At 38.4% G+C, this 27,447-nt stretch overlaps 1 protein-coding gene across 4 annotated transcripts in view; it reads right to left on the bottom strand.

Annotated features, from left to right (window-relative positions):
• The window catches only part of TAFA5 (TAFA chemokine like family member 5), a 440,326-nt gene that overhangs the window by 304,291 nt on the left and 108,588 nt on the right, over positions 1-27,447 (bottom strand). Inside the window, exon 1 of one of the 4 annotated variants that reach the window (XM_080598079.1) lies at positions 26,732-27,132. The exons of 2 other annotated variants lie outside the window; for them this stretch is intronic. In XM_080598079.1, coding sequence (XP_080454205.1) covers positions 26,732-26,822 — 91 coding nt within the window. In that variant the 5' untranslated portion in view covers positions 26,823-27,132. Of the gene's footprint in view, positions 1-26,731; positions 27,133-27,447 lie in introns of those variants that run through there. One more of the 4 variants, XM_080598080.1, reaches the window with a different exon arrangement.

Genomic DNA, 27,447 nt, shown 5'->3' with positions numbered 1-27,447 from the left:
TCTCCACACAAGTCAAGGCAAAACAGTGAAATCAGAGGGCTACACTTTTAACAGATTTAGTGCTACTATAAGTTCTGCATAGACGTCCCATGGACAACTCACTTGCATATATTGTTGTTTAATCTCTTAAGGTGTTATAACAAAGAGAAAAACCTATACCTATAGCCTCAAGAGGTACTGTGAAAATTAGCTAATACATGATAAAGTATTTTGAATTCTTCAAAAGACAAATGCTGCAGAAGCATATTCTACTGCTACAAAACCACAACAGTCTACATAGGACAAATGTTGACAAAGGACAGAGAGGATTACGGTCTTCAAGTAAATCATTTTTATTTTATATCTTGGCATTTTTATGGACCTTATCACTGTAAGGTCTGAACAACTCACAAATACTAATTAACTGAGCCTGTTTAATTATTCTCCCAGCTTACACAGGGGAAACCCTAGACCCAGTCCAATCTCAGTTCTCCTTTAACAATAGATGAGTCAGAAGGAAGGAAGGACAAAACACAGTATGTAATGTTGATACTCACTGACCTAATGCATTTTTCCAAGAAGGTTGTTCAAAATAGAGCAACCTCTAAGTTATCAGAACTCATACACAAGGTCTCATAGTGCCATACATGAAACATTCATAAACCTCTCAGTGGTGGGTCCACATGCTCTATATTGTGTGCATATCCGATAAGGCTTAACTTGTAAAACAAGCATCATTAATAAATATGCAAGGACCACTCCCTTAAAACCAATAATATCTCTTGAAACATTATAATAAATAATAATAAAAAAGTATAATAGTTATATATATAAATTGTAAATCCATCTATCAGATAAAGTTATTTCCTGCTAATAACAAGACTGCACCAATCTGTCTGATTCTTCCTGTACATGCATCACTGAAACTACAAAGTAAGCTCCGGTGCAATCATTGTTTCATTAAGCTGCTGAAAAAAAAAGTCTGTAAGTGCATATAATATGAAAATTATTAGGTGGACTAAAGCAATGCTTAAAGTCCTCAACCTTTTTGTTCTAGTCATTGGGAAAAAAATAGCAGAGAGTTTTAGCTGTCTGAAAGACGGAAAAAAATCTATCTATAGAGGCAGTTATATTGCTTAGAAAAAATATATATGGCTTTTACTTAGCCAGTCAACATGCATTTTCAGTGGAAGAAGTCTCAGATTGTTTAAAGAAAATATCACCTCTCAGATATTTTTGGAACTGTTTTATTTTTTCAACATTTGAAAGCCTAAGGAAGGCTCTTTCCCATTTTTAACAGCGAGGGACTGATCCTACAGACAACTGAATTTAGGGTAGTGACTGATAAAAGCAGCCAAATTGCAGTGTCATTCTAATTAGCTGTAGGAATCAGTTATGAAATACCACATACACACTTTTTCTTTTTAAACACAGGGTACATGAGCTGGCCTCACCTGTCCCTTTGAACCCAGGCACTTCTTTTCCCTGTTCTTTCTGACCTCTGCGTTCAGATACCTGAGCCTTCACATGGCAGTAACAGTCCAACTCATCTGCCCATGGCTTGCATTTGTCTATGGCATGCAAAGCATGACATGTCCAGGTAACATAAGATGGCAGCCATTTCTTATCAAAATTAAAATTAGTATTTTTACTGAATTACATACTCTGGTTTTGATGTAGGACTGTGTGATCTCTTGAAGATACACTCTCTAAAATCAGGGGTCCCCCCAAGGTAAAATTTTCAGAGTGCTGCAGGTCAGGATATGCAGCACAAACAAGAAGCTTCCCTACACAGGCACGTAACGATGACAAATAGTAAGCTGATAACTTTGCTGCATTATTCTGGCTGTTTTGAGCTGGAAGCTGGACAGGATAGTGTCCCTACACAAAACTGTAGTGCAGAAAGGTGGCTGTTGTCCTTGCATGTCCCCTGGAGACTGCTTCCTGCAACGGATATACAAGAGAATAGGGCCAGCAATTATTAAGTTTGGGGCAAAACAATGTTCTTGCTCCTTGATAACGACAATATTGCAGTTGTTTGTGATACTACTCTGCTTTTAATTCCACTTCATAAATTATTCCATTTCAAATTACAAAATGCTTTTCTCCAAATGGGTCATTTATCTAAAAAAATTTGTCCTTACCTTCCATTAAAACCAAACAGGTGCAGACCAAGTTATCTGCTGGTTTAATTTTGTTAGCAGGCATTTTCATCTGGAATATATACTGGAAATTAGCTTTTTTTAACGATTTGAAAACAACAGGACTCACTCAGTTTTTTGACTGAATACGAATGGTAAAATAAGAAGGTGAAAAGCTCTTTGGCAACACTCCATTCCAGCAACTTCTAATCTTATTTCCATCTAATGAGAAGAAAACTACCATTTCTTGTGCATGCAGCGAAGTTGGCAGTGAGGTCTGGTGAGGCTGTGAGGTCTCATGCTCTCCAGTTGGTTGCATTATATTAATTTGGTATCGCAATCCAACATGAACGAATTAGATCTTGCTGATGGATAGTATCAGCATCTTTTATGTACTTTGTGACATTGAATATCCTTGCTTGCAGTACCTGAAAAGGCAAAGGTAACTAAAAGAAGGCTGTCAAGATTCATATTTTCATGACAGCGCACAAAGATGGATCCTGTTAAACTTCCTGTGCATGCTCACAACTGGCACACTGTCAAGGGACACTGTAATATAAATTAAGGTCAGCGTATGAATCACCGTGTCAGTGTATGCACAGCTGGACTCTTAAAAACAGATGTGAGGGCTCACGTCTCCCTGCCACTATATTCACAGATAACGAAACCTAATAGTTCATATTTTCAAAAACAGCCATCAAAGAAGCAAAAATAACAACAAAGTGCCTTTCTTTGCCTGATACTGGCCTATGTAAATGCATTTTTTTTTTCATAAGAAGTATACAAGTGTCATTCTGATTATTCCATTTCAGACTTTTATATAGAAAGATCCTTCCCATGTAGCATGGCAGTACCTGGGTTACCAGCAATTCTATCAGATTTTCCAGGCCATTGATGATATTTATTTTTTTTCGCTTAGATCTTAGCAGTTGCCCTGCCAGCCTGAGTCCCTGGCAGGAGTTGCACAGAGACCATGGGAAGTGGACCTTTGTGGTCTAGAACAATAATCAAGGTCTTTGTCCTCTGCGTGGAAAAACCCTGGATACTTGGCTTCACCGGGACTGAAGGCAGCTTTTCTATGATGGTTAAATGAAGAAGGAGGATAATCTCAGTTTAATGTCCTGGAGTCAGTTTTTAGTGTTTACCATCAAATAAAAGGAACTCTCCAGGGAAGGCGAATCTCTAACCCTATTGATTTCATAACAACGAAACAGATTTACATGTTGTTTTCCACCTGCTCTTTTTACTGCAGACTATTGGCAGCCCTTCACTCTGCCTGATTTCTTCCCCCATAGCAGTGAGAGCCAGCCCACCCTGAACCCCTCTGTGGTGGGGCAGGGACAGGGGGACAGGGCTGAGCTGGGCAGGGGACAGGGTGACAACTCGACTCTACTCTTCTTTGGGCAAAATGGAGCTGCTGAACTGAAGACCATCAAGCAGTTTAGATCAAATTAACCCCCATATCTGAAGGGCAGTTTTCCCCTCTTTCCGCTTGAGGAGCAGTGTTAATACACCAGTTTTATTCCCAACTTACTCAAAGCCTCTGCAGGCTAAACACATTGAGTATTTGGTAATATTTCTTATTTAAAAGCATGTCATTTGTGTTGGTATCACTTTTATCTAACTGGAATTAGTTTACACTACATTGAAAACCCTATTCTGTTGGCCCACAAGCAGAGTAAATTGAGAAAATTAATGATATATTGAAATAAATGATTTTTCCTTCTATTAAGTATGTTGAATTTCAGAAAAAAAAATCCAGATATATTTCGGTATAGCATGCTCTTCTTGACAGTAATAGATGAAATAACTGAACAAAAACTTGCAAATTCTAAGTGGTATTGGACTTAAACGTTCAAACAAAAAGGAGGATAACGACAGTAATGATTCTACAGAAATGTCTATTTTCATACTTTTCTATTTTTGCATAATCACACCACTTAATAAAGCTCCAGAAAGATATTGTGCACTGCAAATTTTAATTTATGCAGCATGTAATTCAGCTGTAGTTCGAGACAGTCTTACTTCTTAGAGGATTAGAGCACAGTATTATTTTAATGTTGCTCCACAAAGACATTAATTAAACAGTATATAGATAAGTTCAAAGCCGGTTGAATTTCAGGCCAAGAAAGCTTTCTAGCTATCCTTTTAAATGTCTTTTGTAGACATTTATCAAATTCTGCAGGTTTGCTTTCTGAAACTGATAAATCTTACTTACATTTGAGGAGTTTGAAGCCAGCCTGTTCAGTGACTCAGATGAAAAGTGTTTAGACCAGTTCCACAGCTCTCCAACCTGTGCAGAACTTCTTCCTTTGTGAGCTCTTGCAACTCCTGCCAGAATTGGTCTGTGTATCCATTTTCTGTGAGCCATGTTTGTGTCAGAGAAACACAAGCCAGAATCTTGCCAGCTGAACTTACTACTCGCTCTCTGAGCGCTGCTACTACTGCAGTCACAGAGCAGAGTATTTTGATTCCAAGGATAAGATTTATAGCATCTCAAGTTAGTAAATAATGAAAAAGTCATAGCATATACAAATCACACTTCCAGGGTTTAAATTCTGTAACCGTTTTTCTTTTTTTTTTTCTTTCTTTCTTTTTTTTTCTTAAAAGGTTCCAACTGAAGAAACTATTTGAAAGGCGTAAAGATAACTACAGCTTTTGCTGCAGGATTTGAGAAACATACAGTACAGGAAAAAAAAATCACAGTTTAAAATAGAAAACCTTAATCAGCGATTACTGTGAAGCAAAGTAAATGCTGATGTATTTACAGATGAAAAGAGGTCACAAAACTCAACCAAAATACTTTATTTTCAGGAACTCCCAATTCCAGTTTAGCTTGTAGTATTAAAAAATCCTGTAAATTTACAGTCAAATTATAGGCAGCTAGGGTACACTGCCTTCTCCAGTAAAATATGTACTCCCATATAAATCAAGTTTATAGTTTGCACTGTGCTGTAAATGTGTTACGACTATTCCTTTTTAAAGTGTATTAACAATTTTTGAAAGAAGATAGAAGATGCCATTTATAAAGCACATGCCTCTGAAATCCTCCTGAGGGCAAATGATACAACTAAAGGGCCAGCAGGAGGTAGCATATTCATCACTGTCTTTGACACAAGGGACCAGGGACAGAATTTTGAGATCAGTCCATGGGATAAGGGACATGCAGCATGAGAGAATCAGAGATGGAAAACAGCTTACAGGAAAACAAAGTTTTTCTTTGCTCACTGTAGTTCATTTGAGTTTGTAGCCCTGAATTCTGCAGTGAATTTCAAGATTCACAAAATTCATCTCAGGATCTCAAACCATCAAAATTTTTGCTGGTGTTGAACAAAGTCAGAAACACCTCCCCAGCGTACATTTTGTTTAAAGCTGAGCCATGGACCGCATATAAGAATTATGAACTTATTTTAACCTTTCAGTGAAATTAAATCAGGCAAGTAGTTCATATGAATGGATATATGAAATGGATACTAGGTAGTTTCACACCACACAGCTGTACAAACCTTCTGCTCCAAAGACAGTAAAATGTTACTTTTTACAGTCACTTAGTCCTGCCTGAACATGAAAGTTGAGATGTTCCTCTACAAATGAAAGAGTTAAGCAATCTGGAACAATCCTGAGAACCAAAATGCATTTGGGAATCTAACTTCACCTACTAAATTGCTAAAAATGTTTACAAAAATCAAGACAGATATTCAATGACCAAACCCCAAAATTTAAATGGGGTTTTAAATATAAAAAGGAAACCTGTATATCTCTCAAATTATTCCTCTCCTATCATCTGTTTATATTATGACTACTTACAAATACAAAAAGAACCAGAAAAGTCCACAACCTTAATACACTGCAAAATATGCAGTCAAATTCTCAAGAAACTAAGTTTTTCTCTGTTGGAGTGAAACCCCTAACAATCCTAACCATATTTCTCAAAGAGCAGGTAGAAAAAAGAAAAAAAAAAAACACACACCACCAACAAAAAAACACTTACTGTGCAACAGTCAGAGAACAAAAAACAAACAAACAAACAAAAAACCTCTAATTCTTCTGCTATTACTTTTCCTGAACTAACAAAGAGAAAAACAGGACATTTTTTGAGCAGTTTTATAGCTACAAACAAGAAAAAAAAGTAACATAAAATTAGAGGTGAGTGGTTAAATATAAATTGCCATAGTTAAACTAAGTTTTGTTCTACTCAAAAAAAAAAAGGGGGGGGGGGAGAGAACACATTTTTCTAATTTAATTATGAAGGCTTCAGTAAATAAATAAATATTCCAATAAATGGGAATATTATTTTATAGAAGTCCTGAAAAAATGAACTAGCTACTCAAGCTTATACCTTTGAACAAGACTTCAGAAATATAGGGACCAGTTTTAATTTGGAAATCCAACCTCCAAATGCCAGCTTAAACCTAGATCAGAACTTAAATCTTGCTTTTTGGCTTTGTGCTTTTTTATGTGCAAATAAAATGTTATTGCAAATGTGGTTACTGAATTCTTTTTATTGCACACCTAAACTAGAAGCTCAAAAAAAAAAAATCCAAGGCGCAAATTGCTGAGGCACTGTTAATACAGAAAAAGCTCAAAATACAACATAGGAACAAATAGAATCTGATCTGATGATTGGGTTAACAAAAGTGGGATGACAACAATAAAGTGGAAAATCAGGAACTAAAAAAAATTGATACTAAAAATTTGGGGATTTTCAAGTTGGAAATGACAGAGGAGGAAAAAGAACTAAAAAGATGAACAAGTAACAGACTAACTATATGCTATCACTGTTATGAGGCTGTGAAAGGACAACTTCTAACCTAACAAATTGTAAGAAGGGAGATACTGCACTAAAAAGTGCAAATATAAGTGTTACAATTCAGAGTGTACCTGTTCAAGACACTGTATGCTTGGGAATACTGAAGTGATTAAGAGAATTGCAAGTATACACTCTGAAATAATGCTGGAAAAATAAATGTTTTTATGCAATGTGGCAAAACAAAAGGCTAAGAAGCAAAAGGAGAATATTCCTAAATTCAGCAGGGATAAACACTGGCAAGTGCAAAATAGCAAACAGATACATGCTACAAATAAAGTTAGGCTGAAGAAAATCTAGAATATTTCCAGGAATAAAAGAAATGAAGTTTTGAAATAGCCCATAATAGTACTAATGGTGGGGGGAACCACAGACAAACTCAGTTTATAGACAGAATATAATGTGGTTGACTGTGATGGCATATGATTGAATTTCATGTGCTTAAACTGAAAAATTTAATTAGATGAAAAAAAAAAACTGGAAAGTGAAAAAGGTGAGAGCAAGAGGACTTGAGCAACAAAACATTTGCAGAGCTGCTTAAAGACAGGGACCTACTATTAACTTCTCAATTATAAGAAAACATACACACGTGCACGCACACACATTCACACACACACACGCATACACACAGGGCTAAAGCAGCTTTTTGCCAACAGATTCTTTACTCTGCATGTTCAGAATTTACTGTTACTGACAGACTCCAATTGTCTTTGACTAAGTGACAGGGGTATTATTATTTTCCATCTTCCACCACTTGTTACAAACCTTTGAAAAACAAAGTTCCTTAAAAGTAGTGATGAATACTAATGAGCATTTAGTCAGAATATACAAGTCCACTGTATACTAGAATTAATGAAATATTTTTCACCTTTATATTCACAGTACATGTACACCTAATACCTCAAAACACAAGCATCCACCTTAAACCCGTTCACAGTTTTCATGATGCTGAACTTTATGGATATATAACTAAGAATGTTTTTGAATGTACAGAAAAGGAAAAACATGGGAACAAAAATATAAATAAACATTTCATCTTTTGTTTGAACTAAAGATTCAACAAGTATACCACTTATGTGATCACAACATTTCCTATTTTCATCTAAAATCCAAATTACAGTCATCATACCCAACTGAAAATCAAAAACATACTCTGTACACCGAGATGCAAATGAACATGTACACAAGCTCTCTTACAAGTAGAGCACATCCACACTGCTATAAGCAGTCACTCTTCCAGCTAAAACAAAATTCAGGCAGGCTACCAGCCATGAATGCGCATTTAAGCCTGTCAGGTTTCAGAACTGTATGTAAGCTTCACAAAGCTCCAGGACAGCTGGGATTGTGATCCAACTGAAATACAAAGTAAAGCTTTGGTAGCAGAGGGGTGAAGGAAGGACAACTACTGTTTCAGCAGCAAAGATTCATTGCACATATCTGTACACTGAGACCTTCTGAGATACTTGCAGAATGTAAAAAGAGTACACGCTGCTACAGCTGGAGGGGTTAGAAAAGAGTTCTGGTTACTGATTTACCAGCAGTGCATCACAGCACTACCAAACGTCATTTGGAAAAAAAAACAAAATAATTTCTACAGAAATTATCCCACAGAAGGCCAATGAGGGTTTCACTGACATAGCTGCCTGTCTTTTGCATGCAGGAATACAAAGAACACTTTGTACTACTGCAGTTTAAATGAATCAATATGTTTATATATGATTCAAGCATGAAAATATCTAAAATATGAGCTACTCTACAATATTCAGAAATTCAGCAAAGTATTACTTTATTTGTGTAGATGTAAGTCATAGTGGTGTAACATCATAATGAGCAACAGAGGAAAAAGCAATTTAATCATGCACAGTTTGCTCCTGATTCCTACAAATTAGTTTAACATTTCTGTGTTCAACTCTATCCTTTCACTACTACCAAGCCTCCCCTTCTGTGTGATGTTACAATGACTAAACACTATGTCATGGTAACACAGTTCATTGTTATAAATTGACTATGATGTCCCATATTCAACATTATTCAATTACTAGAGCATCAGGGGGAAGCAAGGAAACTGGAAAGGAGATGAAAGCACCAGTTCAAAATTATTGCATAGTGGTGTAACATTGCCTTTTGAGACATCTCCCAAAACACATCACCAACTCACATCCATGGAAGACAACATCATCAACACCACGCCCTTCTAAAACTTCTAGGTGCTACTAAAATGCAAGAGACTTCCTATTGTACACACTCAGAGAAGGAGCATCTCACTGACGCTTCGGTAAGGATTTGGAGAAAGTACAATACAGATCAATTTAGTATTACCCCTCCCCTTTTGGATTCCTGTTCTATCTTTCTGTAAAAATGGCATTATCAGCAGCAGTTTCTGTTTCCCTGAAGTATTGACATTAAGCAATGCCATATCAATCATCCGAAGTGCAGAACTCAAATTCTCTTCAACTATTGGTCCGGCTCAAGCTTGTTCAGGACCCATTACCAAATCCATAGTGAACATTTTCTTTAATACACATCTATCATTTAATATGCAAAATAAATCAATGCATTAATGAACGGTGGTATTTTCATGCTGCATTCCTAATAGTTTAAAGTAGCTTTATTACTACAGGACCAGCTACAAAAACATTGAATGTCAGGGTCCTGCAGGCAGTAATGTCCCTGCCCAGGGCCCCATGTCAGCCCCAGGGCCATCAGCCCCTGCTCCAGCAGGGCCAGTCTCCATCTCCTCACAGTGCTGCCGCCCTGCCCAGCCACGGGCCTCCGAAATCAGGCCTAACTGCAGGCCCATGTGCTGGGGGATGTGTCCCAGCCTCAGCCAGTATCTGTCCCCAGGGAGGTGCCTGGTGCCTGGGCCTGGGGCTGCCCCAGTGCCCCTGGTTGCCCTGCTCCTGGCTGGGGCTGGGATGCACCGTGGCAGTGGGGCCATGTCTGGACCAGTCACCAGGAGATCCCTCAATGCTCCCAGTACCGTGACCCCTGGGAATCGCCGGCCCTTATGACACCCTGACATACAAAAATGCAGGCGATGGATCTTAGCTAAAAGCATGCAAGGATATTTTCTAATAGAGTTTGCACTCTTGTATACAGTTCAGTTACCACCTCTATCATAAAGAAATAAATATATGCCCAAACTTTTGAAAACAGAAACACAAAGTCATACTTTAAAGACTAGCACTAGAGATGGATGGTTTTCAGAAATACACAAGACTGAGTACAGCAGCAACTTCGTCCCCTAAACACTTCCAAAAAGTAAATATTTACAAAAAAAATGGATGTCAGACCTAACTTTTTATCCCAATATTTGCCAGTTCTTTCCCACTAGACAGAGGTTTACCAGCGATTTCCTTCAAAACTGTCAGAAATGGTCCTGATGAAGAGCAGGATGTACTTTGAACACCTTTTCCACCTCAAACTAAGAACTCATATATTTTTAGAACAGGGAGGAAAAAAAGAAAGAAAGAAAAGAAAAAAAAAAGTCTTAATTCTCTTAATTCTCCCTTACACATTTACCTTTCCACAAAGGCCACAAAGCAACATGAAGACACCATTACAAACTGCGTTCCCAGGTATTCCAGATGATTTTGGTCTTGCTTGGTGATTGAGAGCTTCATGGATGCTACTACTAAATAGCAACACGGATGGATTTAGCATTTAAAAAAACTGCATTAGTGTTAAACAGCAGTCCTGGGCAAGCTGTAGAATCACCAGTGGTCTGTTGACCTGGGATCTTTTGGAAGAGAAACACAAGGGCAGCATGAAAAGGCAATCTGATGCTGCGCTGATGTGGACAGGAGGCCCTCCGGGATGTAAGCACACGATGATGACTGAGGCAGGATGTACAAAACATAAGGCACTGTCAGTCACTGGTTACTAAAGGAATGCAGCCTTGGAGAACCAGAACAACAAAGAGAATAAGCAACATGTATCTCACATACATAAAACCTTGCATGAGGCGCAAACACAAAGGTGGCTGGCCACAAGCAGGCATCAAAAATGGCTACAGCCCCCTCAGAGACAAGAAGAACAAAGACGAAGAATAACCCCACAGGTAGGGATGCCACACCTCACCACTGAGCCTAGGTGTCCCCAGAAGGTCCCTCCTCTCTGGCACGGCATGAACACTGCTTTCTGATTTGCCATTCACCTCATTCTGCAATGTCAGCCTAGCAATCATACATAAAGTACTATCTTTTAGGATTTAATTGGATTAAGTATGTTAGAATTTCAAAGAGCTCTGTGCGTGCGTGCTTTCTGTTCCAGCCTTCCCACATGACAAAATGATTGATACCACAGCAACCCATTGGAGTAAATACAGACATTATAGATGAGTGCAGCATGAAAATCCAGGAAAGCAATAGAATCTCCATGATCAGCGGTCTTAAAGCAGTGCAATGGTTAGTTCTGCTGTGGGCTTTCAACTTTTTTTTTTTTTAATTATTTTAATGATTCTATAGAAGAATGTATGTGTTACTTTAAAAAAAAAAAGAAAAAGAAATAGAAAGAAAAAGACACTAATAATTTATAACAGAAAAGGAGACTTTTCATTAGAACCGCAGCTGAAAAGTTGGGGAATATCTTAGTGCTGTCTAGTGATATGTAGCTTCTGTTATTACATTTAACATATTCAGAAATGAGATCTATTTTTAAGTCCATACTAGTGTGGAAGAATTATTCAGGCTATAAAACTAAACAAGATCATGCATCAGCAAAAATCTTCATCCTAAAAAATTAAATAGTTCAGATGCACCATGACTCAAAAGGCCACTAGGCATCATCAGTAGAGCTGGATCCAACACAATCATATTTAGAAAGCATTACAGGATAATTGGGGCAAATTATTATGCCTTCCATATTTTTATAAAATGTACATATTCTATAGTATATATAAATATATGTATCTTTACACTATTATTTGTCTGAACTTATATATATTTCATATGATATATAAATATATATATAAGTGCAAAAATAGAACTGAAAATGAAAACTCGCTGTCTGCTGAGACTTGAGATATGGAGTAAATTAACCAGTTAAACAACTGACCCTGCAAATTGTTCCATAGAAGTAATTTGCTCAGTTTGGCTGCACATGGAGTTAGAAAGCCACCAGAGCAGTCTGTGGCACTCAGTTTACAATAACCATAGTGAACAGTACTAAAGTCGGCCTTTTAAAATAGCAGAAGAGACCTCATTATTAACTATATCTTTTGGTTTCTTAACCAAAGCTCTGATTCATACAGGAAATTTTATATAAGATATTCCATACAAAATATATTATATATGTATATACTATGTTTGTTCTATAAATAAGAATTAGTAAATTAAACAGAATTAAAAATAAATTTACAAGAAAAGACAGAATATACTGTCCCAAATATTTAAAAATCATCAATATTAAATGCACAGTTTCTGAACAAAAACAGAGTTACAACAAATTCCTATCCTGCAAAACACCTATATGATTTAGTAATCTTTTAGTTAAAAAGGCAAACAACAATTATCTCATGAACAACATAATTAGAAAGCTGATTGGAAAAGGTTTGGTTTGCATAATTTACCAATTTGTTTTGCACAAATATGAACTATTTGAGGCCAACCCCATAAATGCACAGATTTAGGCTCCTTCTTGCTCACAAAACTTGAGAAACATGTCATACAAGTAAAAGTTTCCTTAGACTAATATATCAGATCTAGACATTTTTTACAACGTACATGTTACTATGGTAACTTTTTGTTTTTCAAAATGTAAATTAACAGTGAGGCTACATTACAAAGTCTTTGTTTCCATTGTATTTGTACATAATCTTTTTTTCATATATGAATTCAGAACAGATCTTTTTACTTTATATGGCTACAGTTTGTACGAAAAGATGAAGTTTACATTAAGAAGAGGTCATGATTAAATCAAAGTTGGTAAACACACCTCTGCTTAACCTTGATAACTTGAAACTATAAATGAACCCAGGAGAAAGCAATCAAACAAGAGAGTAGTTCTATGGCAAAGGTTTCTCTGTTTGGCTTTTATAATTGTAAACCACTAGAAAATTAAAGTATGCTGCAAATTGGAGTCCTTTTGTTGCTGTCTTTACTGTTAATTCCATTAAAATTGTACTGTGTTCTTTTCTTTTTCTGAAAAGAAAAAAAAAAAAAAGGAAAGAAAAAGAAAACCTGGAGAAGAAAACATAATTGGTCATTTTTCTTAGGAAGAAAATTGTGTTTTGACACGCCACTCTGCTACTGGACAGCTTTACTGAATTCAAACCTGCCTGAGTAAAGATGCACAGGTGTCTGCAGTTCCCAGTGAACAGGAATTATATGAGCCCAGAGATAGATCTGACATCTACAACATCACCTCAGAAAGTAATAGCATTAGAATGAATCGGAGAGACAAGCTACTCCTTTTAATTTGACTTTCATCATTTGTCTGCTGAAAAAGGGAGGCTTGCAAATCTCATCTACTTGTGAACTGAAAATCATTTTCAAACTACTCATTAAAATACCTGTAGCAAATACAGACTTTACATTCATTCTAGATCTATAATACAAATTATTAAATATGCATAATTTATATGACCGAGTTTAATATTAAGAATTATGATCTATCTAATGTGTTTTAGCTCTCACCGTGATCCAGCTCACAAAACTGAAGAATGAAACTTAAAAGGGCAACACAACAATATAATGCATGTGAAAATAGGTGAGCTTGACCACATGTAGACAGTCTCCCAAGTGTGGGCATCTGTACTTGTCTCCTAAGGAAGACACATGGAAGTTTGCAGCTCTGAATCATCTAGTGAAAAATTTCTGCGCAATAAAGAAAAACTAATTACGAAAAGGGCATAAATTCCTCGTTCACCTTAGCTCTCCGTTAGTATTAGAAAATAAAATTTTCAGATTTATTCTAACACAACTGAAACAGAACACTGTTAATTCATTGGCTATACCCAATGCCCTGATGTCCAATGAACTAGATGTCTGGCCAGCCATATTCTAACCTAAAAATCAGACTGGAAGAATTTTGTATTGGGTTGTCAAGGCTATGCAAGCATACAGACAAAGCTAATAAAGAATTTATTTCTCAGGGAGCCTAGAAACTAGGGAAGGATAGCACAGTATTGGGGAATCATAACAGGTCCCTTGACCATTGCTTTTTTCCTCGGTATTCACATGCACACAGAATTAAGTTGTGTTTGCTTGGGACAGCATGGAAACCAGAAGGCAGGAGTGTGCTAGGAGTGGACAAGGACCACTGAAGAAATTAAGCAATTCCAGATGGAGAGAAGTATTAATATATATAAACACTTGGAGTATTTATATACAAATAGAATAGAGCCGAGCTCTTTTCAGTGGTGCCCAGTGCCAGGACAAGAGGGAATGGGAACAAACTGGAACACCGGAGGTGCTGCCTGAACACCAGGAGCACTTCTGTGTTGTGCAGGTGATAGAGTAATGGCACAGGTTGCCCAGAGAGGCTGTGGGGTCTCCTTGGAGATCTTCAGAAGCTGCCTGGACGTGGTCCTGGGCAGACTGCTCTGGGTGTCCCTGCTTGAGCAGAGGTTGGACCAGCTGGCCTCCAGAGGGCCCTGCCAACCTCAGCTCTTCTGTAATTCTGTGATTAAGCCTGTGAGACCAAGGAGAAATGATCATTCTTAGCTTATGTTATTTTAACTACTTGCTTATGTATAATTTAACTTTTTATTTTATTTTATTTTATTTTGGTACTTCTGTGAACTGTGAGCTTCTCTAGATTTGTTAAGTGACTGCAATGGTACAGCTCTGGCTTTAGGTAAAGGCTCAGTGCATAATAAAAGAGAAGCAGATACTACAAACACTAATAATTCACTGCTTGGGAATATGCAGTTACACAATAGCTTTTAGCATCTGTGGAGCAAGGAAAATAACCTCATTTTACCAGAACAAGACAGTGTCATCAGGAGCTGGAGTGCCTCAGTACAGGACAAAATATTAAGCAGAACTTGCCCAAGTGAAGCGTGAGCTTTAATTGGTTGATTTGGAAAACGCTTCAGCAACAATTATTTTGCAAAGATATGTTCTTTACCTAATAATTCTGGAAGCATTTAAGGAAACAGTAAATATGGTACTTAGGGACACATTTCAGTGGGCCATATTGGTGGTAGGTGGATGGTTGCACTAGTTGATCTTAAAGGTCTTTTCCAACCTTAATCATTCTGATTCAATCCTGCAATGCACTCTTTATAAATAAGTAACACTGCAAGTGATGTATATACCACACTAAATGGGTATTTGTCTAGTTATGAAGTAACCAGTAGTATATATAAGCCTGTTGAGTCTTGACATGAAACTAGTAAGTGGACGTGGTCAGGAAAATGCTCGATACATGTTTTCACAGTATCACAGTATCACAGATTTCTAGGTTGGAAGAGACCTCAAGATCATCGAGTCCAACCTCCGACCTAACACTAAGTACTCCACTAAACCATATCGCTAAGCTCTACATCTAAATGTCTTTTAAAGACCTCCAGGGATGGTGACTCCACCACCTCTCTGGGCAGCCCGTTCCAATGCTTAATAACCCTTTCGGTAAAGAAGTACTTCCTAACATCCAACCTAAAACTCCCCTGTCGCAACTTTTGCCCATTCCCCCTCGTCCTGTCACCAGGCACGTAGGAGAACAGACCAACCCCCACCTCTTTACAGCCTCCTTTAAGGTAACTGTAGAGAGCGATAAGGTCGCCCCTGAGCCTCCTCTTCTCCAGGCTGAACAAGCCCAGCTCCCTCAGCCGCTCCTCGTAAGACTTGTTCTCCAGACCCCTCACCAGCTTGGTCGCCCTTCTCTGGACTCTCTCGAGCACGTCCATGTCCTTCCTGTAGCGAGGGGCCCAAAACTGAACACAGTACTCGAGGTGCGGCCTCACCAGAGCCGAGTACAGGGGCACAATCACTTCCCTAGACCTGCTGGCCACACTGCTTCTTATGCAGGCCAGGATGCTTTTGGCCTTCTTGGCCACCTGAGCACACTGCTGGCTCATATTCAGCTGACTATCAACCAATACTCCCAGGTCCCTCTCGGCCAGGCAGCTTTCCAGCCACTCATCTCCCAGCCTGTAGCTCTGCTTGGGGTTGTTGCGCCCCAGGTGCAGGACCCGGCACTTGGCCTTGTTGAACTTCATACAGTTGACCTCAGCCCATCGCTCCAGCCTATCCAGATCCTCCTGCAGAGCCTTCCTGCCCTCGAGCAGATCGACACACGCACCTAACTTGGTGTCATCTGCAAACTTACTGAGGGTGCACTGGACGCCCTCATCCAGATCATCGATAAAGATATTAAAGAGGACCGGCCCCAGCACTGAGCCCTGGGGGACACCACTAGTGACCGGCCTCCAACCAGATTTGACTCCATTCACCACAACTCTTTGGGCCCAGCCATCCAGCCAGTTTCTAACCCAGCGAAGCGTACGCCAGTCCAAGCCACGAGCAGCCAGTTTCTTGAGGAGAATGTTGTGGGGAACTGTGTCAAAAGCCTTACTGAGGTCAAGGTAAACCACATCCACAGCCTTTCCCTCATCCACCAAGCGCGTCACTTGGTCATAGAAGGAGATCAGGTTCGTCAAGCAGGACCTGCCTTTCATAAACCCATGCTGACTGGGCCTGATCACCTGCTTGCCCTGCAAGTGCCGCGTGATGACCCTCAAGATAATCTGCTCCATAAGATTGACCCTCAAGATAATCTGCTCCACTGTTTTATCACACAGTCTCTAACTGCAGGCAATAGGTGCTCTTGTGTCTTCAAACCACTTGAAAATCATGCTATTTATCACCTAAATAACTCGCAAAAATACACTTTTAATGTATACTATGGCCTTTAGTGAAAATACTAAACTTTTTACAAAATATTAAAATATCAGAAGTACTTCAAAATGTTAAACAAAATAAAGTTGAAAAGTTTTAATAAAACAGGACTATTACTATATACCACAAAGAAAAAAGTAACACATAGCAAATAGGATTTTATCTTTAAAGACTTGACTCTAATACTCATCGGCATCCATTATAATTCTATAAAATAAGTTAAGACAGCATCTGGTACAATCTATATAGTTTTATAGCTGAGCATACAAAAATGCTTACAACAGTTACGAGATCTTCTCACAATAAATGAAGCTGAAGAGCGTACTTCGTCTACTGGCACAATCAGAATAATAAAAGCAAAAGTGAGAATGAAAGAGGTACCCAGAAGCAACCCTCCCCCCCCCCCCTTTTTTTTTCATGACTAAATAATACTTTTAAAGTATTAACGGATAATTGGAACTGCCAACGCACAGGAAAAGGAAGAATCTCACAATCATTTTAGTTTAATCTCAATTAGTTCATAGCCGTAAGCAAGGTGATACTCAAGCAATGACCATTTCAAATAACTGTTTGATTCTCTTGAGGCTAAAACTATTCCCAGATCCACCATGCACATCTCTAAAACATGTACAATTCTGCATAATGGAGCAGTGCTGCGTTTCTTTTTTCCTTAAAGCCATAAATTTGTATTGAAAGAATTATGCAGAAAACCATGTAATTTAACACAATAAAAGATGTAGCAAAGTACAAAAGATACCATAAAGCATCATTGTCATGATTAATTAGCACTCACCACAAAACCACAAAAAATGTGGGTGCTTTTTGACAAACTAGTGTAAAGAGATGAAATTTTAACTTGCATTACAGAAAAGCTTCTAAAAGCTTTCCTATATCCTGTCTTTAAAGAAATGTTAATGCTGCTCAAGGAGACAATACCTGGTATCCAGCTCTTCTACACCTCCAAGTAGAACAACTCTGTCATGTGTAACTGTTTCAGAGACATGAACAAATTCCAGACAGCCCTTGCTCCAAGTATGAGCTGTGGAGTATGACACATCACAGCTCCAACAACTGAGTACATCTAGGTTTGCCTATTTCTATTTAACAAGTGACCTCTGATTTCCTGCGCATCTTCTTTCAGCACAATTTGCTGATTTTCATTTTGCTATTGAGTTTAAAACCATGCAGACATCATAAAAAACAGACAGCATCGCATCGAGGTGGAACATTATTACAGAGAGTAGTGAACACAAAGCTCTCAACCACTGGTAGCACCAAACAGGTACAAGTTGACAAACAACCTCTATGAGGCCATCTGCAGTTGTCCCTGTTGTAGGACTGGTTTTGTGTCCCATACCAGGGGTCACATTAGCCACAGGGCCACCTGCCAATGAGTCCTGAAGGTGCTGGGGTAACAAGAACAGACCAGCAGAGGTAAGCAACCCTTAACCCAAATCCTCATTCCATAAGAATTATCAGCAAGTGAAAGATAGTAATATTCTAATTTCACTGCTCTTTGTATATGAAGAAAAGTGAACAGAGCAAGGCCCTGCTTCAGGACACCTTGAAGTCCTAAAGATCTTGCAATGTAAAAAGCTACTTAAAAAGAATGACTGTTGGCTACCTCTCCTGCTTTCAGCTGGGATAGAATTATTTTTCTTCTTAGTAGCTGGTATGTTGCTGTGTTTTGGATATAGGATAAGAATAATCATGAGAATAACAACACACTGATGTTTTAGTTGTTGCAGGGCAGTGCTAATGCTAAGCCACAGGACTTTCAGCTTCTCACACCACCCTGCCAGTGAGGAGGCTGGGGGAGCACAAGGAGCTGGGTGGAGACAGAACCAGGACAGCTGACCCAGACTGCCCAAAGGGATATTCCATATCATGTGGTGTCATGCCGAACAATAAAACTGGGGGGATCTGGCCAGGAGGAGAGGTCACAACTCCAGAACTGGCTGAGCATCAGTCAGCAATGTGCATCACTTGCTTTGTATATTCTTTTATCATTATTATCATCCCTTTCTGTCCTATTAAACTGTCTTTATCTCAACCCACGAGTTTTTACTTTATTTTTTTCCAATTCTCTCCCCCATCCCACTGTAGCAGTAGAAGGGGAGAGTAAGCAAGTGGCTATGTGGTGCTTAGCTGCCTCCAGGTAAAACTACAACACTACCTTAGTTTATTTTCTGACATACCCACAAAGATTAGCATAAATCATGAGATTTCCTCTGCATGGTTTCTTTTGTTTTTGTTTTAAATTCTGTTTGCAACTCAGAAAGTGGCATGTCTAATAAAATACTTAGACCACTGGCTGTTTTCTTGAGGTTTCATATACTGCTTTTTCCCCTGTATACTTTCAGATCCCAGTGTGTCTTCTCATAAGCCTCCTCATAAACCTTCACTTCAACAGGTAGCAGAAAACTACTCCAAAGTCAGATGGCTAAACACCTTTCAGCTTTCTAAATAAGTTTCAGGTAAGCTAGCATTTTGGAGGAAAAGGCTTGAAGGGACTTCAAGAGGTCACCTCGTTCACCTGCCTGCTTCAACTTGATGATGCTATTCCCAACACGTAGCATTTTAATCTGAAAGTAAAACTCTCCTGCTTCATAGCTTCCCAAGGAAATCTATTAGAGGACTTAACTGTCCTTGCCATTGGTAATTCTTCCCTGATGTACAGCACAAATTTCCCTTGCTGCAGTTTTTTCTAGTATCTTACCTAAATCTCCCTCAAGTCAGTTTGCACCTACTGCTTCTTGCCATCTTCCCACTTCACAGAAAGAACAGTTTGTTGCTCCTAAGGCAGAATTTTATGCATTGAAAACCCTTATCAGGCTAGTAGCCTCTTCTCTAAACTTAATAACCCAGTCTCTTCAGTACTCCTTTCTAGGTCAGGTCTTCTAACATTGCACTTATTCCCCTTGTTCTCCTGTGGATCAACTTAATTTGGCCTACATCTCTCTTCATGTGTGATTGCAGTTAAGCACCTAGACTTTGGAATACGATACAGCCTGTGGCATGTTAAAAAGAAACACATCCAGAATATACTGATCTATCGTAAATCCAATTTTTCACCTGACAAATAAACACAATCTTCTACTTTCCTCCTTACTGTCAAAAATAATAAATCACTCACACGAAAACACACATTAGCATAGCATCTGCTTTCAGAAAATATTTCAATAGGTATTGATCCATTACATTATTTTTCTGATTATTTATATGTTAATTTGCTGTTTGGATATATTTCAAATACGTTACTCATTCCTTTTCACAAGACTAATAACAATTAGTAGGAAGATCTATTGTTCCGACTAGCGTTTCTTGTGAACTGATGTAGTGCCAAAGGTAAAATATAATGAATAGGCAGTTTCATTACACTGTGTTGGTTTTCTAGAACAGGCATGAAAAGCACATTTAGGCAAATAATCGGATTTTGCTATTAAACAGAATCTTCTATCACTACAGGTTTTAAGTGGCAAGAGGATATAATTTTTGAGCAAAATAAATCTTCACGAAAATCCAGACACTGGATGTAATAGATCCCTGGCTTGGACTTGTATGAATGTACAGTTGGCTGGCTATATGCAGTTAAGCCACTGATTCCAACTGGGACATCTAAATGCTACCAGAAAACAAATATTGTTGTCATCATTAGCACAAAAACTTGTGTTGCAAGAAAAGAGGAGTTTTACCTACATTTCTATTAGTGAACATTTTTATTAGTTAAAGACATTTATGGCTTCTTTTTAGCAATACTATATTAACTCAATACATGCTTTTTTCAATGCCTCCTTTTAAATTCAGTTAAAGAAGTCTCAATGTGTGCGTGTCTTGTTTTCATTCCAGCTTTATTTTTGATACAGTAAGAATACAAAGCTTGTGCCTGCTTAGGAACAAGAAAAATAGATATTAGTCAACAGATCTAACAAGCACGCACTTTTGTATAGTATGAATCACAGCAGTCTTCTGTGCCGCCTTTAAGAATAGGTAGTGCTGATAAATACTGAGAAAGGTCAATAATTCCTCACTGGTGCTTTTGGGGCACGAAAACAAGCCGACATAAAAAGACTGCTGAAAATCTGTTACTAATTCCTTTTGTCAGGTTGCTCAGTCAGGAAAAGTAGGGTTTTTATACCATCTATGGTGCACAGTGAAGACATACACATCTTTAACTTTCATCACTCAAAACCGGACTTTTTCAAAGATACCTTCTATGGGAGGAAAACCTGTTAGACTCCCCCTCTTGGTATCTCCTGGCACAGCAGATGCCAGATAGAAAACACTTCTCTCACCTCCCTGAAAAGAAAATTTTTGAGAGCTTTTGTCTGCCTAGCCCCCTTTTACTGCTACACTTCTCTATCTTTTAAAAAATAATAAATAAATAAATAAATAAATGGAAATACCAAAACTTGTCAAAATACATGTCCACATTTTCTTTCCTTGTGCAGCATTTATTCAAGCTTAGGGTTTTTTAACAGTCAAATCTGTTTCCTGACTGAGAAGACAAACCTTCCACTTCTGCATTCTGTGCTTCTCTCTAGCCTGATGTGCTGCTCTGATAACCTCATTCGTATCTGAGAATCCCCCTCCACAAACTAGAAAAAAAAAAAAGAAAGACAAATAAGAGAAAAAAAAAAATACTACAGTATGCTAAAAGTAGCACAACCCCAAAAGCAGAAAATTTTGCAGCTGGGACAAACTGTCCTCAACTCAAGTTTACTATATATAGGTAACATATGCAGCACATCTGGTACGCAAGGTGTCTTACTGTTTTGAGACACAGGTTAAGCATAAAAGGTCAAATAAAAAAAATAAAATAAAATAAAATAAAATTCCACATAACTGGTAAATGCAAACTTTTTTCCCCACAGTCTTAAGACCAATGCCCTTTTTTCTTTAATTATCTCAAGCAATTCTTTTATGTTTTAAAGTAGAAAGAAAAAGAAATCTTAAAGGGAATGTTATCTATCATAATAAATCATATTCAAATTATTTCCAAGAAAAATGTGAAAGAGTCTCAAAAAAGTTTCGAAAGACTTTGGAAGACAAATCCTTTCATCGCCTTTTATATAGCAGTAAACATTAGTTCTATCAACTATATAAAGCTATGAGGTTATATGAACAGAAAGCCCAGAAAAATTATCTAGGGTCAACAGAATTTTCAGATGTTAGCAGAGGGGTAGCAGAGTTGTTTGAGGTTATATATCTAAATAGAATAATGCTGCCTGAATGTTTTCAGTTGCAAAATATATACCCTCAGAACACACAAAAAAATGTATAAAATATTTTCCAACATTTTTAGATCTGCAAAAACTGTCAGATTAAAGCGATTAATGTTAAGTAAAAACTGTAATCAAGTTACTCAAAACCATTACGAGTAAGAAATTCATTTTTAAAAGTAAATGCTTCAGTATTTTTGCTATTGTGACACTAATTCCTCTAAATGTTTTTGATAGAGAAGTGCCAGCAAGAGTATAACCAACAATTGCAAAGTTATTCCTAAAGCAGAAAAAAAAAAAAGATAATTATAAAAGATGTACTCAACAGATACCCTATTCCTACATATAAGTATATACTAAATTTGCACAAGCGATACTAAAATTCTGGTTTATAACCACAATCATCTGTTTATAACAGAAGTATCAGAATTCTCCTTTCTCTACTTAACTACTTCAGTGTATCAACAGAAATTCACCTTATTTTACATGGCTTGCTCCAGAACATCTACCCAGCAGATTAAGAATGTAGTTTTGGGCTCTGAATGCTCCAATCCTCTATATTTTAAGTAAGATTCTTGATACAGAATCCATGTTTCTGTGTAGTCCCACTCCAAACAAGGCTTACACACTTTAATCTCATAAACCATTCAAAATATTAAATCGCCCTTGCTAGACAAGGTATTCCAGCCTCCTAATTAACAATCACAGAATTTTAAAAAGCTTCAAAGTATATCATGGGCTGTAATGCACCCTGGCTGCAACATATCCCTATCCTTCTGAAGTTACCCTCTAGCTGCACTGTTTTCCATGGTATTCAAATACAAATTTAGAAACTGTATCCTTTACCTATCCCCATTACTACTGTGTCAGAATGGGGAAAATGTGCTACTAGGTGAAAAGGGTTCTTGTCTGGGGGCAAAGGAGTTCCCACAATTAATGTGTGTAACATCAACTCAATAATTTCCCTACTCTCTTAGGAAAAAAAAAATGTTAAAGAAAAATAGATTATAAATCGTTTAAAATCAGGCTCCGGCACTGAAAGTAATTCCTTACTTTTAATTTTCAATGATGTATGCAAAAAAAGTTTTAGATGTTTCAGTTTTCAACACCTCTTCATACCGACTACAGCTGACTGGAGTATGTTAAACTGCTTTGCAAGATGATCAGACAGGCATGGGACTGCAATTATGTATCACAATACCCTTTTCTGGGTTCACAGCTCCATTCATCTTTTAGAAACACTGAAGGACAGATTGGGCAGAGGGGAACGGATTAGCCACAGGACGACCTGCATTTCCACACAAAAGCCTAAGTGTGGAAAAATGGCATCCTGTGTCACCCATTCTTTACTTCCTGAAAAAAACATATTCATGGAAATAGACATTTAAAAAACTCTTTCCCACTCATCTCAGAACAAGCATTCATTGTTTCTTACACCGTTTAAACTGCAGCAATGTAAGGCTACTACTAAATTGCCTCAACTCAAAAATGAGTATTAAAATACTTAAGAGTTAAGGCATGTCTGCTTAGAAAAAACGTAAGTTCAGCATAGGAACTAAAAAGAAAAATTAACACTGTGAAAACTCTCAGCTGATCACTGCAACACACAATATCATATCTATGAATGTGACTGAAGGAGGGGTTTGGTTCTGGCTATAAGTTTTAGTTGGATGTCATGAAAGTTCCACGCTCTGTAGCCATGCAGCATAACTGAAACTATAAAAATATCTTGTGTTAATAGGTGGTAAGAGCGTAACATAATAGACAACATCGCTAGTTCTAGGCAAGCAAAAGAAAAAATTATACAGAAAAAGACACATGGCAATTATTTTCAGATGTTGTAAGAAGTGAAGACTGTGACAGTTTTCTATTAAGACCTGATTCTGGAAAAATAATAAGCAGTAAATACTAAAAAAAAAAACATGCAAAAATGGGAAGAGTGTGCATTAATGAATTAAGTCAGACTTTTAATTAATTTTACATGTCATTCTTCTTAAATCAATTAGCTTGCATACAAAAGAAATGCTTGCTGTATGAACTTGCACTGTGAAATTGTCTCAGGAGATATATGCTATCAAATAATCTGATCAGGCTAGGCAAACTGGTGGCTTACTTGTTTGTTGTTTGGGACTACAGGAAATTACCCTTCTGCACAAGAAATAATCAAATGAAAATGTCCAAGTATTTAACTTAGGAATTCGACCGCACAGCTGAGTTACAAACAATGAGCCCATGTAGTTCATTAGGCTCCAATGGGAAATTAATCTTTTTGCCAGGAAATCAACAGTCTAGCAACATTATGTGCAATGAGACACAGCATTCCTAAACCTTTTGTAACATTTTAATGCAAAGGACTAACTCTGATATCAGAGAAAAATTCCAAATCTTGAAGTTGAGGTAAGAGCCATCTCACATGTGTTCTCCTTCTTTACACATATTTATTTAATAAACTAGACTTATGGTTAAATTATTTCCTAGTCCTTTCCTTACACTTCTTTCCCTTGCTTTCCTATTGAAAATAATCAAACAATGAAGTTTTAAAATAAAACTGATTTTTTTTTGCTTCGGTTAGCTGTTTACGAAATACAGCTTAAGCTTAATCTATTTTTTCCTTCTCTTACATGCCTGCATTTAATTCTACTATGGGTAAAACTACTATTTTATTAGACATTTTTAAAGTTCTTTGTAAAGAAAAACTCAGTTATACCATCTAGAGTTTCAGCCAATTCCACTAATTCAATGTCAAGACTGAAACTGCAGGGGGAAATACATACACTGCTGAAGTAATTACACGGAGGGGGTCAAAATGCTACTGTGGAGATCAGCACCCATCACAAAAAGGCTGACAACTAGTCTGATACATGCAATCTGTATTGACGGTAAGTATACAGTTCACGGTGTTAAACAAGGCAGGAATATTTTGTTCACAAATATAAACAAACTGATGAAATTAAGTTATCCAAAAAGCTCCAGAGCTTCAGTTTTCTGTCTGCAGCCCACATTAAGAGTGGCTATGTAAAAGCTGGAGGAGAAGCGATGTAAAACACGTTACAGTGCTTTGTGTATGGCCATGGTTTCTGCTTGTATATATTAACTTTGTAGCTTTCTACCCCTTGATGCAAGAAGAAATATTGTAAGTGAAACAAAATGCTTCTTCCTTTATGGATTATTTATGATAATACAGGTCTCAAAATCAAGGAGTGAAAGACAGAAAAAAGAAAGAAAGAAAAGAAAAAAGCATAATGCAAATAACAACAAAAAAATAGGCTGAAATGACTGGCCACATTTCTTTCTGCAAAAATCTCCTCAAAATGAGTCATTTGATTAGATAGAAATATATAAAAACACTAGTCCTAGCATTTTAAAAGAATGTTAAATAAGTGAATATGTGGGAGGCATTACACACAATGCAATTAAAGCATGGGTAGATTTCTTAAAGGAGAAATCTCTAGCACTGTCAATATCCAGACATAACGCTTCTTAATTAACCTAAGCGGGCAAATCCGTGTTTATTAATTTCAGAAAAGATCTGTGCAAATGTACAGTCTGGTGTTATTTCTCAGCCTGACACTAAATTAACACCAGCAGCGATCCTTCAGTGCTTGCAAGGTTGTCGCTTTGCCCAGTCTTGAGTGAAACTTTGTCCCAGTCACATAAAAGTTGTTGTTTTTTTTCAAGCTTTGCGCAGCCAGCACTCTGAACTCAGCCTGGCTCCTTCTTCCGGCAGCTAGCATCCCAGCTACACTACAGTGCTAAAAAAGAAAAAATGGGTCCACCAAAACTCTCACATTTTTGTATTATGTTTGTTAACACTGCTTAAAGTACAGCAGTGGGCTCTCTCATACATCACCCGATACAAATACATCTCTCAGGACTCACACTTGAGTCTCAGACCAGTTTGCCTTACAAACAAGGGAGGGAATATTACACCAGGAAGAAAAAAAAAAAGTAATTTCCTGATGAAGGAAAAATGAAGAAAATAATATATATACATAGGAGGGTTACTCCCCAAGAGAATTCCTCTATCCGTTTAGTCAAATGCTTTTTTTTCCACCCAATTCATGCAGAAAAAAAGAAAAAAAAAGAAAAAAAAAAAAGGCCCACCACACAATCCAAACTCTTCTCTCCAGTAAATTGTCATCGTAATTTTCTGACCGCAAGGTGGAAAAAAACAGGAGCCTTGAAAGCATGCAAAGGCCTCTTCTAGTTTTGGGGCAGCAAGGAGGAGAAGGAAGATGCTGAATGCCCAGGATTTGCTCTGCCCTGCCCTTTCCGTAGAACTTTAGTGCCATCTATTGAAAATTTACTGAATAAGAAAGAGGGAAAGGATGCCTATTGATTTGGTATAAAAATAAGACGTTTACTTGTTAAGGGTTTTTTGGTTTATTAATACTCCCATGATGACTACTGTTCGGTGGTCATCTGATAGCAACAAATATTTTCTATACACTAGACATGCCCCATAAAGAAATGAGATGTTGGCTAAAACACAGAATACAAGCATCACACACATTAGATATATATATGCATTTACCGAGAATTTAAGTCTAAAGCTACCTATTTTCTAAAGGAACAAACATGAGAAGGCTTTAAACGGAAAGGAAAAAAATAAAAATAAAAGAAAAAGCGTGGAAGCACTGCTGTAAATAGAACATACTGGAAACAGTAAAAATAATTAAGGCACCTCGCACAGACCGTAGTATTAAAGCACAGGGTATGTAGACATGCAGATATAATTACCTTCTTTAAGAAACTGTGAGTGGATGACAAATATAAGAAAACAGCAGATCGCTGCTCCTGCTAGTGCCCATAAAGCTTTCAAGAGCTGCATCTCGGGTCTGAAACTCAGTAAATACCCAGAAAGTCACACAATGAATTTCCACAGCGATGCATCAACGCTTTTTTTTTTTTTTTTTTCTCTCCCCCCCTTTCCGTGCGCCAGGCGCGGCGGCTGCCGGCGGGGACCCAACAACGCTCCCGAGCAGGGGCGGGCGAGCCCGGGGGCTGCGGAGGAGGGGCCGGGGGGCTTCACACCTCCTCGCCGAGCCAGCGGGCGCGGGGCCCCATGAATCAGCGCTGCGGCTCCGCGCCCAGCCGAGCCGAGCCGAGCCGAGCCGTGCCGGGGGCAGGGGCTGCGCAACAGCGCCCGCGGGGCCGCCGCCGCCGCCACCGCCACCACCGCCCGCTTCAGGGGGCGCCGCCGCCGGGGGGCGCGGGGCGTGCGGGGGCCGGGCCCACCCCGCCGAGGCTCCGCGGGGGCCGCTGCGGCATCGCCGGGCTGCGGGAGCCGCTCGCTCGCTGCCGGCTCCTTCCCTCGTCGGGCCGCCGCCGCCGCCGCTCGCTGCCACGGCTCCGGGAGGAGGGAGCGGGAGGAGGGAGGGGGGAGCGGGGGGAGGGAGGGATTTCTCTTCGCTGCAACTTCTCCCCGGCTGGCGGCAATTTGTTGCACCCCCCCC

This window comes from Anser brachyrhynchus (assembly GCF_964034855.1).
Source record: "Anser brachyrhynchus genome assembly, chromosome: 1".
NCBI lineage: Eukaryota > Metazoa > Chordata > Aves > Anseriformes > Anatidae > Anser > Anser brachyrhynchus.
Note: the sequence above shows the minus strand (reverse complement) of the source record. Positions and strands in the feature narration are given on the sequence as shown.